Source organism: Arachis ipaensis, chromosome B07 (assembly GCF_000816755.2).
Source record: "Arachis ipaensis cultivar K30076 chromosome B07, Araip1.1, whole genome shotgun sequence".
NCBI classification, from domain to species: Eukaryota; Viridiplantae; Streptophyta; class Magnoliopsida; order Fabales; family Fabaceae; genus Arachis; species Arachis ipaensis.
The window spans coordinates 28,697,528-28,716,586 of record NC_029791.2 but is presented as its reverse complement, the minus strand read 5'-3'; the positions used below and the strand labels follow the sequence as shown (position 1 = coordinate 28,716,586).

The 19,059-nt window shown below is 34.5% G+C and overlaps 3 protein-coding genes across 3 annotated transcripts; 1 reads left to right on the top strand and 2 right to left on the bottom strand.

Moving 5' to 3' along the window:
* Positions 2,565-3,964, bottom strand: LOC110265023. The gene is made up of 2 exons (XM_021107755.1): positions 3,466-3,964; positions 2,565-3,379 (listed from the first exon to the last, which is right to left on the bottom strand). Exons 1-2 carry the CDS (start codon positions 3,962-3,964, stop codon positions 2,565-2,567), a joined length of 1,314 nt encoding a protein of 437 aa, XP_020963414.1.
* Positions 3,969-5,679, bottom strand: LOC110265022. Its single transcript, XM_021107754.1, has 2 exons — positions 4,318-5,679; positions 3,969-4,036 (listed from the first exon to the last, which is right to left on the bottom strand). The coding sequence occupies exons 1-2, from the start codon at positions 4,904-4,906 to the stop codon at positions 3,969-3,971; spliced, it is 657 nt and encodes a 218-aa protein (XP_020963413.1). The 5' UTR covers positions 4,907-5,679.
* Positions 5,675-6,355, top strand: LOC107609436 (histone H4; the record flags this gene model as incomplete). The annotated part of the gene is given in 1 exon segment (XM_016311417.2): positions 5,675-6,355. A coding segment is annotated over 1 exon segment (312 nt). The 3' UTR covers positions 6,087-6,355.

The window sequence follows — 19,059 nt, the reverse complement described above, 5'->3', positions numbered from 1 at the left end:
ATATTTTTAAAATTTATGTTATGTACGTAATTATGATTATATAAATTTTTAAAATTTAATTTTATATTAAATTTTAATAATTACAGGGACTAATAAAAATGAGACTAATAGGAACAGAAAGATATCTGCACGAGACAAGTTAGGATTTAGTTGTTTTTACTATCCACATAAAGACGAGATAAATTTTATATGAATCATTGTAAAACGAGATAAAATCGAGTAGAACAAAAATTCACTTCTAACCGCTTATTGCCACCCGTAAATACAAAGCAAATACTAAAGAAATAGTAGTCAATAGTAAATACTAGAGTTTTTTAATTTTGATATGGGGGAGGTGTAGGTGTTTTTCAAAGTTATGGGGATTTGGGGTGTTTGACGGAGATGTGACGGCGCCGTGAAAGAAATCGGTGGCACCGATTGGGGGGAAGGAAATCGGTGGGACCGATTTCTGGGAGAGGGACGTCTGAAATCGGTGGCACCGATTGGTGACCCCTTGCCACACGTCGCACATGCAGCTGGCTCCCCTGGTGTGGCCCGTGACCGTTTCCCCTATACCCCTCTCTCGTTCACACGGTACAACACTCTCTCTTTCACTCTCAACTTTCCCTTTCTTCTTACTCTCAACCCCACTCCTTCACCATAGTTGGACCACTGAAGCTTAGGAAAGGGTAAAATAAAAATGCCAAAGAAAAGGAAAACTAAGGAAGTAAATCAACCGGAGCTTCATATTGTTAACTATCTTGGAGATCCAAATCATATAAGTTTTTTTTTAATAATTTTATTTAATGATAATGATAGTGATAATTTTTTATTTTATTAACAGTATATATTGTAATGACACTAAGTAGAATTTAGAAATTAAACATATATGTATGTATTTTATTATTAGGTGGTTAGAAATAGAAATAAAAATAAGAATAAACCTTGTATGTATGTATGTATGGAGATGAGATGAATGTTTGTTTAGGGTGATGAAGATGAAGCTCTGGATCTGGATCATGTATATTATTTTAAAAAAAAAAAAGAAATGTTTGAAAAAAAAATAGTACAAAAAAAAAAAAAAGGAAAATCTGTACATAATAAATTGGAATAGGGAGATATTGATATATTGTTGTTGCTATTGTAATCGAATTTAATTAGTTATTACGATTAATAATGAAAATTTTATTAGTTATTTTATTTATTTATGATCGTGAATTATTATGGTTAATAATAATAAAATTAGTATATATATACTGTTTGAATAATAATAATAATAACAATAATAATAATCATAATAATAGAAAAATTAGTGTGTATGTTGTGTGAATAATAATAATAATAATAACAATAATAATAATCATAATAATAGAAAAATTAGTGTGTATGTTGTGTGAATAATAATAATAATAATAACAATAATAATAATCATAATAATAGAAAAATTAGTGTGTATGTTGTGTGAATAATAATAATAATAATAACAATAATAATAATCATAATAATAGAAAAATTAGTGTGTATGTTGTGTGAATAATAATAATAATAATAACAATAATAATAATCATAATAATAGAAAAATTAGTATTATGTTTTTTTTATATGAATAGTAGTAACGGACATGTTTGAATTGCTATTATACTGGGAGTTAGTTGTAATGGACATGTTAAGTATAGTTGTGTTTTTGAATAATATAGTTATGTTATATTTGTTCTTATACTGGAAAATGTGGTATTGTAGGCTTCAAGGATGTTGATGTGCGATCATTTACACCCGCCGGATCCATATAACCAAATTGTTGAGGCACAGTTACGCGAGACTGGATTTTATTATGTATCACAAATTGGAGTTATTAAAGGCCAATCAGCAATGATTAATGCTCTGATTGAGAGATGGCGGCCCGAGACTCATACTTTCCATTTTCCGGTTGGTGAGTGTACCGTGACCTTGGAGGATGTGGCGGTAATTCTCGGTCTGCCAACAAATGGTCTTCCGGTTACAGGTCCGACCATGAGTAGCTTTGAGGCATTGGAAGCCGAGTGCTTGCACCAATTTGGAATTGCACCAGCAAAAATGAATGTAGAGGGAGCTTTATAAAATTAACGTGGTTTAGGGGTGTGAGAGATCGTATAGTGTTGAATGATGATGTGCACATGCAGATGTATGTAAAGTGTCACATAATGTTATTTGGGAAAGTTCTATTTGCAGATAAGTCGGGTGCAGGGGTGCACTGGAAATTTTTACCGTTGCTCCGCAACTTCGGCCAGATCATACAGTTTAGTTGGGGTTCGGCATGCCTGGCACACTTGTATAGATCATTGTGCAGGGCAACTCGTGTCGACTGCAAGGAGATGGACGGTCCACTGACACTGTTGGTCAGTTGGGCTTGGAACCGGCTACCATTTCTAGCGCCGATTCCTGGCAATCCCCGAGTCTTTCCAGTTGCAAATAGGTAATTTTGATTAAAGTATGCATTGAAAAAATTGATATAAATTGTATTTTGTTTATGGTAAGATAAGTTAGGAAATGGATTGTCCGTCTGCAGGTGGCATAACTGGGACCGTCATTGACGACATCTACTGCGACTATGACCCTCCACTCGGTCCACCACTTTGACGACATCTACTGCGACTATGACCCTCGGCACCGCATTGCTTGCATCGCCTCGGGCGACGCAACATACGAGTGTCCATCTCATTCAAGAAGCGGGTCATCTTCGGCCTGCCCTTGGCTACCCGTCTGAGGAACGGGTTTCCAACGAATCTAGGTCCATGATAAGCAGGCCACGTTGCCGGATTTCCCAGTGGTCGAAACCTAGCCCTGTATACTCTTCGAATTTGGTCCATCTTGTAAACGTCATTAACGTACACTTTCCAATCCAGCCTCTGATTTGCGCAACACGCAAACACGTGCCTACACGGAATTCGGTCAACCTGGAATTCACCACAGTCACACCGATAGTGGCGCAGGTCAACTGCATACTCAACCCCACTAGGCATCTCGCGTACTTCGAAGACTTCATTTTCTCTATCAAAATAGCTAACCTGTATGTTACCTGATGCTCGCTGATTTGCATTCAGCTTGGTTGTCACCATCTCAGAGAATACAAGTCCAGCACTGATTCGGGCTTCAGCCTTAGCTCTTTTCCTAGTGAACAACTCATTCAGCCTGTAAAATGTCGCCTTAACAAGTGCAGTGACTGGGAGATTGCGTGCACCCTTTAAGACGGAGTTGATACATTCCACAAGATTGGTGGTCATATGACCCCATCGGTAACCACCATCAAATGCCAAAGCATACTGCTCACGAGGGATCCGATCAAGCCAATTGGTGTAAGCCTCACCCCGCTCCTTTAATCGTTCATAGCGCATCTGGTACTCCCTGGTCGTCCTTGAATATCCTATGAAAAACATTCAGTCAACTATGAACACTAGTCTATTTGATCGTGCTTACAATAAATTAAAAGTTCATTGTATACAAACTTACCAATGTTGACGATAAGCTTCTGCAGGTAAGGTGCTTTGAACTTCCTCAAGAAGTTGGACTCAATATGCCTGATACAAAACATATGGAAAGCTCTTGGAGGAGACCACGCCCCATTACTTCGTTCAATAGCTGACCTAATCGAATCGTGTCGATCAGAGATTAGTCCGACACCATCACGGGTCACCACATGTTGACGCAGGTTGCTCAGAAAAAAGTGCCATGCATCAGAAGTCTCTCCCTCGACTATGGCAAATGCAATAGGCACGATGTTGTTATTACCATCTTGTGACACTGCAACCAATAAACAACCCTTGTATTTTCCATACAAATGAGTCCCATCCACCTGCACCACTGGCTTGCAGTGTCTGAAGGCCCTTATACAGGGGTAATAACTCCAGAAGACTCTATGTAGAACACATATATCAGGAACCAAATCATCCCCCTGGTAAGCTGGCATTGTTTCAAAGTGAACCACTGCTGATGGCTCTTTGTGGCACATGGCCTCAAACCATATCGACAAAGCTGAATTCCATCCCCACTGTGAACTCACCATCCGCCACAACAGGAGGGGCTACACACATCAAAAGTAATAAATGCTTCATTATGTACTCAGTAAGAAGTCCTTCATTACAACTCAATTAATAAACATACTTTACTAGGTAAGATCGTTATAGTCTTATTTTTCGCTATTCCATCTACGTAAACAACAATTACATATCATTCACAACAAATTATTATTAATTAATAAAAAAATCAAACGCTATGCTCACAAATGCCTGGTCACATACATTACTCATCTGACTTATCGATCTGCTACTTCAGAGATTCACGTAGCTAGCTAGGTTTACGCACCTGTATTCATATATTGCGGAAACTCCGGTGCGTGCATAGCCCCCAAATCCAACGACCGCATGAAAGATGGCTCTTGAAACGAATGCGGGTTTGCTAGTGCATTTGCAACTTCCGCCACATCTGCGTTCATGGCGCCAACAGCTGCTTCTTCGTCCTCACCTGGACCGACGATCTCATAGTTACTTTCAAATTCATCTTCGCTTTCACTATTATAATCTTCCAACTCAATGTTACGGTCCGCTTCAGATTGCTCAAACTCAATATATAACTCGATGCACGATATTCGGTGGCGATTTTCCATGTACATTGAAAACATTTCCTGCATACTCGCTTCGTCCATCACATACTTGGTCTGAAATTGAACAAACCCGCCAAACACAGGTAAAGGATACCTGTACAAAATACACGAAATTCTCCTACATCTTTGCGTGCCTATCTTCTCACAAATCACACCTTTCAACTCCTCAAATGACAATGTGAACGGAATAACAACATCCAATGGATTTTCACACACAAATTGAACTCCCTCGTATGTTTGTAATAAGATCTGTCCGTAGTAATAAATCTTCAATACAACTCTATCATCCATAACACTATCTATTTCCAGCCTCACAGAATTTTTTTTTACAAAAATGAAAGAGAAGAATCAGAGAACATAAGAGAAGGGAGGAGAAGAGGATGAACATTAGCGGAAGAGGAAGAAATGGGGCTTCTGTGAGGCCACCATCCGCTTTTTGTATTGACTAAGGTTTGAAATCGGAGGAACCGACCGCTGCACACCCAAATCGGTGGGTCCGATTGGTGAACCCCGATTAAATTAAAATTGGACCAACCACAAATCGGTGGCACCGATTTCATACCAAACAGCCTCCCCCTTCCACAAATCGGTTCCACCGATTTCAACCCTCACTAACACAAATCGGTGCCACCGATTTCTCCTACTTCAAATCGGTGCCACCGATTTCTTCCCCCTAAATTCCAAAAACGCAGCGCCGTCATAACAGTGTAAATCACCCATAATCATCATATTCCAGCATAACACTCACCCCAATACCATATCTAAAAAAATTAGCCTAAATACTATAGGCATCCAGCATTTGGGAAATTTACATCGAAAGTAACACCAAGACGCTAAAGGTGCATAATCCGCAAATCTACTTTCATAAATGAATCTAACCGTCCAAACTAATCAATCGACGTTCAAGAACATCCCACTTAACGAGCCACGGATCATTATCTCTATCCGTTCAATCGCATCTTGATCCAACGGCAACCATCAATCTCTAGATCTACACCCACATTCATAAAAAAACACTTCCCGCTCCTAATAAATACCAACACACCCTCTTCATTTTCCCACCACTTATCAAACCATCAGTTTTTATTCAAAACCCTAACCCTAATTCCCAAATCACACTTTGGAATTCTAAGAAAATCCTTCAAATTTCCCCGAGAAAATGTCAGGTCGCGGAAAGGGTGGCAAGGGATTAGGAAAAGGAGGAGCCAAGAGGCATCGTAAGGTTCTCCGCGATAACATTCAGGGAATCACGAAGCCTGCGATTCGGAGGCTGGCAAGAAGAGGTGGCGTGAAACGAATCAGTGGTTTGATCTATGAAGAGACTCGTGGTGTTCTTAAGATCTTTCTGGAGAACGTGATTCGTGATGCGGTGACATACACGGAGCACGCAAGGAGGAAGACCGTGACGGCCATGGATGTTGTTTATGCTCTGAAGAGGCAGGGAAGGACCCTCTATGGGTTTGGAGGCTGAGGCTTCCAAAGTTTGGATTTTGGAAAGGTTGGTAGATATCGGAAGGATTTTGGAAATTGGGCATGTGATAGACTTGTGTTTTTAAGAAAAAATTGGAAGAGAATTTGTATTTTGGTTTGTATTTTATTTTGGTCTGGTGAAAAATTTGTAGTTTGTATTGAATAGTTCAAGTCTACTTGAATTAAATTTCTTTCCTATAGTTTTAGCTGTTTATTGTTCATATGTGCTTTCCATGTTTCTAATGCAGTAGCTACCACTAGTTTGTTCAACTCTTATTTTATTATTATCTACTTCGGTTGATGATTTTCTATTTTTATAATCTAATAAGCATTGGTAACAGTTTTAAAGATGGGGTATAATATAACTTAATTTATGAGCACTATAATTAGTTTTACAAGAACTGTAAAGATTTAAACGTATTCTAGTTTTGGTCGAATGTCTGGGCACTAATGAATATGATTCTCATCGATGGGATTAGATGCAATGTGATCTTCACTACTACTACTGTACTTGTGAGCAAACAGCGAACTTATTTGAATTTCAGAAGTTAAAACCAGATCATTCACTTACATAACCATAAACCATCTCAATGATATGATTTTATCGTAACTTTCTTTTCACAATAACATTAATATTAGTTATAAACAATCGTTTCAGTTTTCAAAACCAACAACCATTTCAACGTTATAAATTTCACTTGAAAATTATATCATATACAAATTTAGTACCTAATGACTAATACTCATCGGGCAATGCTACGGTGATAAAGAAATATTTTTCTTTAGTTGCTGAAGAGATATGGAGAAACAGGCAACTGAATACGTGTTATTTTCTTTTTAGAAGGACGGGACTCGAAGAAAAATTAATCAGGTAAGTATAATGTTGTGTATTTTCTTCTTCGAAGGACGGTACTCGAGGAAAAATTAATCAGGTAAGTATAATGTGTTAATGATTATGATTATACTTTTGTCTTTTTTTATTTTGGATTCAGTAATATTTTTTGTAGTTGGACTTTTTTGTCATAGATAGATTGGAGTAGACAAAGATGGGTTAGTCAAGAATAGCTTAAACTAGACATAATTTTTTAATTTTTAGACACCACTTGTTGATTTAGTTTTTAGACACTAGTTGATTTAGGATCTCTCTTTGTTGATAACTAAAATGAAGTGTATGTACCCCATAAAATTATAATGTTCTAACTCTTCTCTCTCCGGACTTAAGCTCTATTTAATAACAATAATAATAACAATTATTTGTAAACAGTAGTGTCAATAAGACTCAAATTTATCTCATACAGTCAGAGAAAAGAGAAAACAATCATGAGCGGAGGAGGGAGGAGAGAGCGGGAGAGAATGTTTGAAGGAGAAACACAATGAGGAGGAGAGAGCGGGAGAAAATGTTTGAAGGAGAAACACAATGAAAATGCTGGCAATGCCGACGATAGAGATAAGGGGAAGAGTGCAGGGGGATTTGTATTTGGAGACAAGGAGGGAATCAACTTGGAAGAAACAGTCAAATCCTTAAAGGTGTCCTTCAAAGATAAAGTGGTGGGTGCTAAGATGGCTAAAACTCACATAGACAGAATCTTTTTTTGGAGAAAGCATAGCTGTGGTGACTGAAAAACAAAGAGACTCCACACCACCACGTGTAACTTTTTCGAAGAAAGCTAAATCTTTGGCTGAACCATATTTCTATGGCAAGATATAATGTTACTAAAGATAATATGCTAGCGAATATGTTTTTGGCTGACAGTGGCAGTAAGGTTGATTACCAATATTTTGGAGACTTCTTTCTTTTGATTCGACCTACAAAAAAAATATATATCGAAGACTGTTGGTGATATTTTCTAGTTCGAATAATCATATGCAAACGATAATATTTGGGTTTGGATTGGTTTTAGATGAAAACATAGGTGTTAGACGATAATATTTGGTGGGAAGTGTCATGATAATGGTGATTTACACAATGATTAATGTGATCATTAATCAATTCATTTTTTTTGTTTCATAGATACATTTTTGGTTTAGTAGAATTGGGCTGATTTTTTTTGGTGTGGCTTTAAATTTTGTAGAACTTATCATGATAATAAATTTCAGTTAAAAACAACAATAATACGCCATCCAAAATATGAATAACAACAATTAAACAACAAAATAGCTCACACCGCAACATAATAAAAAATGTTACTGAGTCCAAAATAACAAAAATCCAAAAATATAATCATAATCATTAACACAAAATTATACTTATTTGATTAATTTTTTTTATGCGTCATAGTCTGCAGCCTCTACTTTCAGTTAGGATGTGCCATCTTTAAAGAACACGATAATACGTATTCAGTAGTCTGCTTCTCTATATCTCTTCGACAGCTAAAAAAAATATCTCCTTCATCATGCTAGCATTGGCCATATCTCTTTCATCACAGTAGTATTGGCCATATTCTTAATGTTTAAGAATATAATTTACGGTGAATAATTTACATTTAATTTGCTTCATGTTTTATAATTCTTATTCAATTTACTTTTCAATTCTTTAACGTTTTATATTCTTCAATGTCAGACAATTTGCAACTCAATTTGATTTTGATTCAAATTATTCTTTCTACTTTTCTTTTAATGTCTATGGTTGATGCACAAGGTGGTGATTAGCAACTTGTAGGAGTAAGCAATTAGATAGGCTTTTTATCAACATTGAAGAGTTGTTATATATTAGAGTATCTATAATCTTTTAGTAACTTGATCAATAATGACAAATTTGTTTACATATTTAATATTATCTCTTTTGATCTAAGTTTGCAGAATTAAGTATTTTAAGCATTTTTTCTTTTGGTTATAGATTACCAATAAACTTAATTTAGTTACGAACACTATTTTTTAAACTAAGATTGTTTACATATTATTAGTGTTGTTTTTAAAAAAGATAACACTAATAATCGTTTGGAGTAAATCCTATTTGTGTCCCTAACGTTTAAATCGTCCTATTTGTATCCCTAACGTTTGTAAAAGTGATTCAATGTTATCTTACCATCAATTACACATCATGAGCGCTTTAGTTTGAATTTTAAAAATCTCTTCTTGAAATTAGAATATAAATGTCTGGGATAGAATCGATGATCTACTCCGAAAAATAGCTCATCAAATGTTGAAACTAATTTCTACAACATTTACATAATTCACTTTTCTAGGGACATAATTGAATCTAAACACAAATAGTGGGTATAATATTAAAATCGATGTTAAAATTGTTGTAGCCAATCACTTTCTTCAAATATTTTTCTTTTTTTTTTTTTTCTTTATCTTCTTTTAATTCTTGTTGTACGATCTTTCTTCAAAACTTTCTTTTATTCTGTTTTTGATAATATGTGCAACTATGATCTCTTTTCAACAAGCATAACTTAGTTCAATATCATAAATTTCTTTTGAACTTTCAAGTATTGTTGATGTCTTCTCTTTTCTAGACATTGGCCTTCTCTTTTTTTTTCAATGTATCTTCGTATTTCTAACACAGGACTCTAATATTATAATCACTACATGATTGTACTTTATCGACATTATATAAAGAACTTTTTCCATTATCATATCGTCAATTGAACATTTTTTTGAATTGCAATATCATCTCTTTCTTGTAAACTTACTTCAACAAGACTTCAAAGATTGTCAACCTTTTAGTGGATAGAAATTATCTTTAAACTACTTTGGATTTTTTTTATTTGAAAATCTCACTACAATTGTTATAATAAACTAACATGTGAATACTTTTGATTTTCATTACCTCTCTGACAATAACTCTCTTGCTTAACAACTGCTATAAAAAGAACACTCTTGTTTTCACAATACTTTAGGTGAAAAAGTTATTTTCACAAATTCTTCAACTTTTCATTCATTGATGCTAAATTGAACTTGCTTCACAAACATATAACTATGTAAGAATTCTTCCATACCTTACAAATGGCTTTTTTATACAAATAAATATATGAAAAACTTTATTTTCAAGAATACGCATGAATTGAAAAAAAATTAAATAAAAATAATTTTAAAAATAAATATTATTAAAATTTTAGTCTTTGTTTTGAAAAATTTCAATCTTTTGTATTTTTATTTTTTAAAAATATTAAAAAATTAAAATTTTATATTAAAAAATAAAATTTAGTTTTAATATAAAATTATTAAACACAGTACTAAATTTGAGATTCATTGGAACTCCAGGCGCTACCTAACAAATGTGTACAGAAAGCCAAGGATTATGTGTGTGTTTGGATTACAGTTTACAAACGGGAGTTTGCATAAAATTAATTATTTGGTAATTTTTGTATTAAAATGGATTATAGTAAAATAAATATTTTTTGGCTTATATCATTCAAAATCACTTTCAAATAAAAAATTACTAAAATGGACATCAACTTAAAAATTTTTTTTATATTATCCTATTATTTTAATTTAGATATTTAAATAGATCTTATTAATTAATTTTATAATAAAATTAATATTTATTTACTAAAATAAAAATAACATATAAAAATAGAAAAAATATATTTTTAAATAAAGATAAAAAATATAAATTTTATATATATAAAAGAATATTGTTACTTTAGTATTTTTTTACATCGTACTCTTATTCTAGTACTCTCAATAATCTTATTCTTAATATTAATTTAGAATCCAACGTTTATAATTTTATTATTATCTATGATTAATTTTTTATTTAATTTATCTTTTTTAATGAAATCATAATCTATATTATAAAAATTACACTAAAATATAGTATATGAGAATTACAATTATAAAAGAGAATATTAAAACTTTCAAAAAATTTAAATGTATTTTTTCCCTTCCAACGAGTTTTCCAAACACACCCTATGCTTGTTGAATATAAAACTTTGTGTATCTCAGATGGGGGTTGAATGTATCATGTGAACATATTGTTACATCATACCTAGTTCCAAAATCATTATTTAGGACAAACGATATTTTCTAGTATATTTAATTTTGGAAAACTATAATTTCGGTGCTCTAAATGGAAATTCAAATAGAAAAAGTATTTCATTTATATTTTTGCCTTTAACATTTGTGAACTTTTTTTTGGTACGTACATTTATGATTTTTTTAGAAAAAATTATTGAAAAAGTGATGAGTCTGGGCCAGTCCTTGCAACCTGTAGCAGATCCCAGTTTCTGGCGTTTCTTCAACGACTTTTCTCATTAGAGAAGGGAGAGGAAGCTGTCAATCAGTTACAGCTGTTCGATAAACTTTAGGAAGAGAAACTAAAACCGTCCGGTGGGCTAGACATGCCCCAATTCGTGTGCGCCGGCCATGAGGTGCTTCATCTCTTTGGTGGCAGCCACGAAATTGCAAAGCCTGCAGCTGTCCCCTCCATTTCGCGGGTGCAGGGGATGAGTTGATGGAAAACTCCATTTCGTGGGCGACGCCTTTGAGTTGGCCATGCGTATTTCAGACAAAATTTCAATCCATGCGTATTCCTGAAAATAAAGTTTTTCATATATTTATTTATATAAAAAAGCCAAACAAATTCTCTAACAACCCACATTGAATTAAAGTATGATATTAAACTAACTCTAATACCCATGGTAAGTATTAAAATCCACAATCAATTCGTCCATGATCATTTACTTACATAAATACATCTAATAATACACATTATTTCAATATAATTTTTCTTAACAATAACATAAATATACTAAAAAAAGAAGAAGAACCTTACAACAATAATATATGTCTTTACTCTTTATTATACTTTCTTAGTAGAAAAGAATTGAATACTCTTAAACTCACATCATATTCTTTATAAACTTTACTTAATAACTATATCATATGCAAACTAACCTAATAACTAATATCCTTAATACTTAAGACTAGAATTGATAGTGGACAACTTGCAATTAGTTTGTTACTTGCTTTTCATTTCTTATTCAATTTTGCTTTTAAATTCTTTAAAGTTTCATATTCTTCATTATTGGTGCAAGCTTCCAACTCATATTTGATTTTTCATTCAAGATGTTTTTTCTACTTAATTCTTCTTCCTTCTAGTGTTTGATGTATAAGGTGATGATTGGTATTTGGATGTAAACGGATACGGGTAACCTAATTAGATCCAACTTGACCTGATTATGTTGGGTACTATACGAGACAAGTAACCGGGTAAAACCGATCATACCTGATTGTGGTTGATTCGGACATCGGATTTGAGATCGAAGAATTCGACTCAACTCGTGACCTAATTACATAATTCATTAATATTATAAGAAATTCTTATTCATTCATCCACCTTTTGGAAAAGTATAGGTAACCTTTTTTCCTTTTTCCTCCTTAACCTAACCCAAGCAGAGCTCACCACCTGAGCATTGCACTAGTGCCGCCCTAAACCTCATAGAGTCACAGCTCCTCTGCCCCTGTTTCATTTGTTTCGGTAGTCTCCTTGGTTCCTTTCTGCTATATGTTATCTGGCGATTCTCCTATGCTTGCTTGTGTCTGCTGCGACGGTTCTCTTCGACTTGTCTTCGTATGGTGTGTCTTCTCTGGCTCTTTACTGCCACATCAACAATCCTTTTCTGTACTTGTTAAGAAAAAATGCTACAATATCCTAAATTAAAAATGAATTTTCAAAAGGTATGATTATGCTCTTTTTCTCTGTATTTGTTAATTTTTTTAAAAATATTTTGCAGTTCGTTAATTTAAAAATTGGTATCAATATACTGCAAATTTAACGGATTTTTAAAAAATGCTACAATTTTGAGTTATTTGTTTAAAATGTTTAAATTAAAATGAAGAAAATCTCATGTTTTAAAGTGTTCAAGTTATGATGTTGATGGTTTGATAAACCATAATGAATTAAGAGAGAGAGAAAAATAAGTTCTTCTTATTGTTGAAGAGAATGAAAAATCCCTTTAGAAGATATTTATTGAGTTATTACACCTTATATTCTCACTGAAAAAATCGTGGTCTAGATATGATTTTAGTGAAAAAAATAATATTGAGGTGGAAGAAGACTCAGTAGATTTGTCATATGAACAAATACAAAATTTAAAATTAAAAACGAACAACTGAGTACAGGTGAGTACAAATTGTTATCCACTATTTATAGCTATTAGAAAATTAACCTTACTAAAACCTAACTCAATATGGTAAATAAATTAACTATAGTTATTCAATCATAATCAATTACAGCTTGCTTTTGTGAGTCATTAGACACCAACTTAATATCATCTCCAACATCCTCCCTCAAGTTGAAACTGATTGAATTAGTTGCAAGTTCAGCAACATTATTATCATCCTCCTTTGAATTAAGGCTTGTTGAAACATTTATTCTCTTATCATCAGAATACCTCAAGTGGGGTGTGTAAGTCAAGCATGCCCAACTTGAAAAGTAAAGGTTCGAAGACACCCGGTGATAACGCTTTAGTAAGTAAATCAGCCGTTTGATGAGCTGATTTAATAGGTAGCAATTTCAACACCCCTGTTTAAGACTTTTCACGAATAATGTGACAATCTACTTCAATGTGCTTGGTTCTTTCGTGAAAAACCGGATTAGCTGCAATGTACAGCGCAGATTGATTGTCACAATAGAGATTGATTGGGTGAGGATGAGATACATGGTAGTCATTAAAAAGATAAAGAAGCCATTGACTTTCCCGAGTTGCTTGTGCCATGGCACGATATTTAGCTTCTGAGGAAGAACATGCTATAGTTATTTGCTTCTTACTCTTCCAAGACACTAATGAAGAACCTAAGAAAAAACAGTACTCAGTTATTGATCGACGGGTATCAAACAAGTTGCCCATCCGAATCAACATAACCAGTCAATTTGAGATCATTATTTGAAGAGAAGAAAAGACCCTTAGAAGGAGATTTCTTGATGTATCGAAGAACATGTAGTGCTGCCTTGTAATGGTCATCAGTTGCACAATCCAAAAATTGGCTGAGCTTCCCAACTGCGAAAGCAATGTCCAGACGAGTATTGGTGAGATATAGGAGTCGTCCGAGCAGTCTTCTATATTGTAATGGATCTTGTAATCTTGTGCCACTCTCCTTAGAAAGTTTCCCATTATACAGCATAGGAACTGAAGCAGGTTTAGCTTCCAACATACCATATTCCTCAAGCAAATCAAGAGTGTACTTACGTTGATACAAAGCAATCCCTTCAGAACTACGAGCAACTTCTATTCCAAGAAAAAATTTCAACCGGCCTAAGTCCTTAATACTAAATTCAGCATCAAGAGCCTTTTTAATAGCTTCAATTTCAAATAAATTATCTCTAGATAAAACAAGATCATCAACATAAACAATAATAATAGCCAAGCCGAGGTTAGTGTACTTGGTGAACAAAGAATGATCATGAGGAGACTTGATAAAGCCATGTTGCTGAAGAAAACTACTTAATCTTAAATTCCATTGACGGCTTGCCTGTTTCAAGCCATATAAAGAACGATTCAACTTACAGACAGCATCATTTAGAACATCGAGACCTTGGGGGGTTTCATATAAACCTCTTCTTGCAACTCAGCATGCAAGAATGCTGTATTAACGTCTAATTGGTGAAGTTTTCAGTCATGTACCGCAGCAAGAGTAAGAATAAGTCGTAAAGTGGTGATTTTTACAACCGGACTGAATGTATCAAAGTAATCATAGCCAACTCTTTGACGAGCCACAAGACGTGCTTTGTGGCGTTCAACACTACCATCTGGGTGAAACTTCACTTTAAAAATCCACTTGCATCCAATGAGACGCTTTCCAAGAGACAAAGAAGTGATAGACCAAGTTTTATTCTTCTCAAGAGCCAGCAATTCCGCACTAATTGCATTTCTCCAACATTTGTGCTGCACAGCTTGTTCATAAGTCTTCGGTTCAATTGTTGTGGTTATTGCTAGGGAAAATGCTCTATGGACAAGGGATAGCTTCCCATAATCCACCATGTGAGATAGACCGTACCGCTTGGAACATGATTGGTTACTAGAGCTTCCTGTTCTAAGTAACATATAATGATAATCTTGAATATAAGAAGGTGGTTTATGTGTACGAGTTGATCTTCTAAGATCCTGATGATGCATGTTATCATTTGAATGAGAATTAAATGATGCATTATTTGGTGGACTAGTAGAAGCTACATGTGAATTAGTGAGTGAGGTAGGGTCCCTAGGATCATGAAAAGAATCAATATTTACATGAGATGGATGAAATGCATCTAAAGAATCATAAGTGAAAAGATCAAATTCATTAAAATTAGAATCAGCAATAGCTAGAGAAGAAGCACTTATAAAATTTTTGGTCATGTCATCATGAAAGGATTTATAAGGAAAATAATGTTCATAAAACTCCACATTTCGAGACAAAAATAGTTCTCTAGTGTGAATATCAAACAAAATATATCCTTTTGTGCCAGCTGGGTAACAGAAAAATACTATTTTTTGCTCGTTTATCAAATTTTTTTGGTCCATGAATTAACGTTGAAGCAAAAGCCAAGCATCCAAACACTTTAAGGTTACTAATATCTGCATCCTTGCCAAATAAGGTAGCATAAGGGGTTTTATTTTTTAAAACTGGAGTCGGAAGTCTATTGATTAAATGAACAACTAAACCAATAGCAAAATTCTAAAAATTTTTAGGCAAGAATGATTGAAACATTAATGCTCTTGCAATATTGAGAATATGTTGGTGTTTCCGCTCAACAATACCATTTTGTTGAGGTGTCTCAACACATGATGTTTGATGCACTATACCCTGTGAATTATAAAAAATATCAAGTTTAAACTCAGGACCATTGTCAGTTCGAATAATTTTTACTTGAGAATTAAATTGAGTTTCACATAGGCAACAAAATTCTGAACCAAACTGCTGGCCTCTGACTTTAATTTCATGAAATAAATCCATACAAATCTAGTTTTATCATCTACTACAGTTAAAAAATATTTATAACCTTGTAGAGAAATAAGTGACATTGGCCCCCAGATATCGATATGTATTAAATCAAAACTATTTAAATTTGTTGTTTCACTAAGGGTATATGGTAACCGTTTTTGCTTGGCATAATGGCAAAAATCACATGGTTTAGAGCAAGTAGATATAGGAAACTGCACACAAGGATATATTTGTTTGATAATATCAAATTTTTTTTGTGGTACATGACCCAATCTAAAATACCATAAATTCTCAATAAAAAAACATGAAGTTTGTGTAACCAAATTTGCTGTCCTAAGATTAGAAGAAAGTAAAATCTTGTCACTATGACTTTGCAGATCTAGAATCCTAGTACTCCCATTGTATGTTGTATTTTTCATGTTGTCCTTGTGTGCTAACTCTAATGCGAAAAAAATCCATAATGTATAATCCATGCTTTGCTCTAGCTGTGCCAATCATCTTTAAGAGGTCCGATTCTGTATCTCACAAAGTTTGTCAGTAAAAACACATTCACAATGCAGGATCTTTTGTAAGTTTAGAAATAGATAAAAGATTGAAGTTGAAACTTGGTATGTACAGCACATCCGTGAGATAGAATGTAGCTAAAAATACCACAGTTCCACTTATAGTTGCAGTTGTGTGTGTTCCATCTGGTAATTTTACCAGAATCGCCTAATATGTCTTAAATTTGTAAAAAAATGCAATGAATGTGATACATGATCAGTAGCTCCTGTATCAAGCACCCAAGAATTTGAGAAAAAGGTTTTTACTGACAATAATCGTGCAATATGAGAGCTCATGCAAAGTGTATAAGTCTCTAAAGGTATACCTCCACTTCCTGCATTTGATTGATTGACATCTCTCACTTGCTCCTTGAGAAGATTGTGCACACTCCTGCCGAAGAAAGGTAAGCAGTGCATCTCTCAAACTTTGATTGAATTGGGATTGACCATCAGCTTCCTTGTCCTACTTGACATTGTTGGTACTTCTCTCTTCAATTCCAGCAACAATATGATTAGCCATAGCTCCGTTGCTAGTCTCTCGTGGCCATTTCTGCCTCTGTAGATGAGGTAGAAATCCATGTTTGTGGTAACAAGTATCCATAAGATGCCTTGCCTTGTGACAATAAGAACAGGTCTTAGGTGCTGAATTTCTTCCTCCTCTTCCACCTCTACCTCCACGGGTTCCTCGTCCTCTTCCTCTAGAAACACTGCTTGAATTATTGTTGAAATTATGAATTGAATTGGCCAAAGCTGTAAAGTTCTGAGTCTCCAAATCTGATCCATTAAACTGTCTCTCTTGCTGAATAAGTAGATAAAAAATTTCATTGATGTCTGGAAGAGGCTTCATCAGCATGATTTGGGATCTCACAGTCCCATACTGCTCATTCAATCCTCTTAAAAATCTCACTGCATAAGTTTCATCTCGATAATCTCTCATAGTTTCTAAGCCACAGTCACATTTTTCATAGTATTCTTTGCATTGTGGAACTGGTTTGAAACTGTCAATGTCTTCCCAAATAGCCTTCAACTTGGTGAAATAATTTGTTATGCTTAGATTCCCTTGTTTTATAGCATACAGCTATTCTTCTAATTCAGCAACCCTGTATCTGTCTCCATGATAATACATGTGCTTCAAATCAAGCCATAAATCTACAGCAGTTTCATTCCAAACAACACTCTGTGCAATCTCAGCACTCAATGATAGATTTAACCAAGAAATAACATAAGTATTACATTTATCCCATGCTACATATTCAGGATCATTTTTATCTGGTTTCACAATGGTTCCATCAACAAAGCCTATCTTATTCTTTGATTTCAGCGCTAATTTCATAGCTCTTGATCAGGAATTGTAGTTCTTAGCATTCAGCATAATTGGGACAATAGAAACTCCAGGATTCTCACCTGGATGTAGGAAGTAAACACTTGTTAGATCCGCAGGCAAATTAGTACTCGATTTCGCGCTTTGTGGCTGCAAACTCGAGAGTTGGCTTAGAATGCGAGCTAGATTTAGAAGCTCACCAGCTGAAAGCTCCTGGTTCTCATGTGACCCGTGATTATAGGTCGGAAGGAGTGTCAGCCATTGATGCTAACTGTATTTGTGGCCAAAACTTCACCTCTTTCACGATCTTCCACGCTCACCGCACCATGAAGAAATCGTGGTCTAGATATGATTTTAGTGAAGAAAATAATATTGAGGTGGAAGAAGAAGACTCCGTAGATTTGTCATATGAACAAATACAAAACCTAAAATTGAAAACGAACAACTGAGTGTAGGGGAGTACAAATTGTTATCCACTATTTATAGCTATTAGAAAATTAACCTTACTAAAACCTAACTCAATATGGTAAATAAATTAACTATAGTTATCCAACCATAATCAGTTACAGCTTGCTTTTGTGAGCCATTAGACACCAGCTTAATATCATCTCCAACACTCACTAAAAAGATAATTACAATAGTAAGCCTATTGTTGATAAAAAAATAATCTAGGTAACACCCTCCCGTAAGCTAGAATTGTATAAATCTAACAATCCTAGTTTGGAAACATTAGCAAGAAAAGGACCTGGTAGCAGAACTTTGGTAAGAAAATCAGCAAGTTGATCTTTAGAACGAACTAACATAAGATGAATGAGACCAGACAAATACTTTTCACGAACAATGTGGCAGTCTACTTCAATGTGTTTAGTTCTTTCATGAAAGATGAGATTATTGGTAATGTGAATGGCTGACTGGTTGTCACAGAATAGAGTGATAGACTTTTGAAGTGGCAAACCAATGAAATTCATTAAGAAAGATAACCAACTAGCTTCACAGGTGGCAATAGCAAGAAACCTATATTCAGCTTCTGCAGAGGACTTGGCAACTGTGGTTTGCTTCTTACACTTCCAGCTAATGAGAGAGTTCCCAAGCATGAAGCAATAACCGGAAACGGAGCAACGAGTATCGGCACAGGTAGTCCAGTCAGCGTTGGCAAATCCAGTAAGATGCATATTAGAAGTAGAGGAGAAGAAGAGACCTGTTGCAGGTCGGTCTTTTAAATATCGGAGTACGTAAAAAGC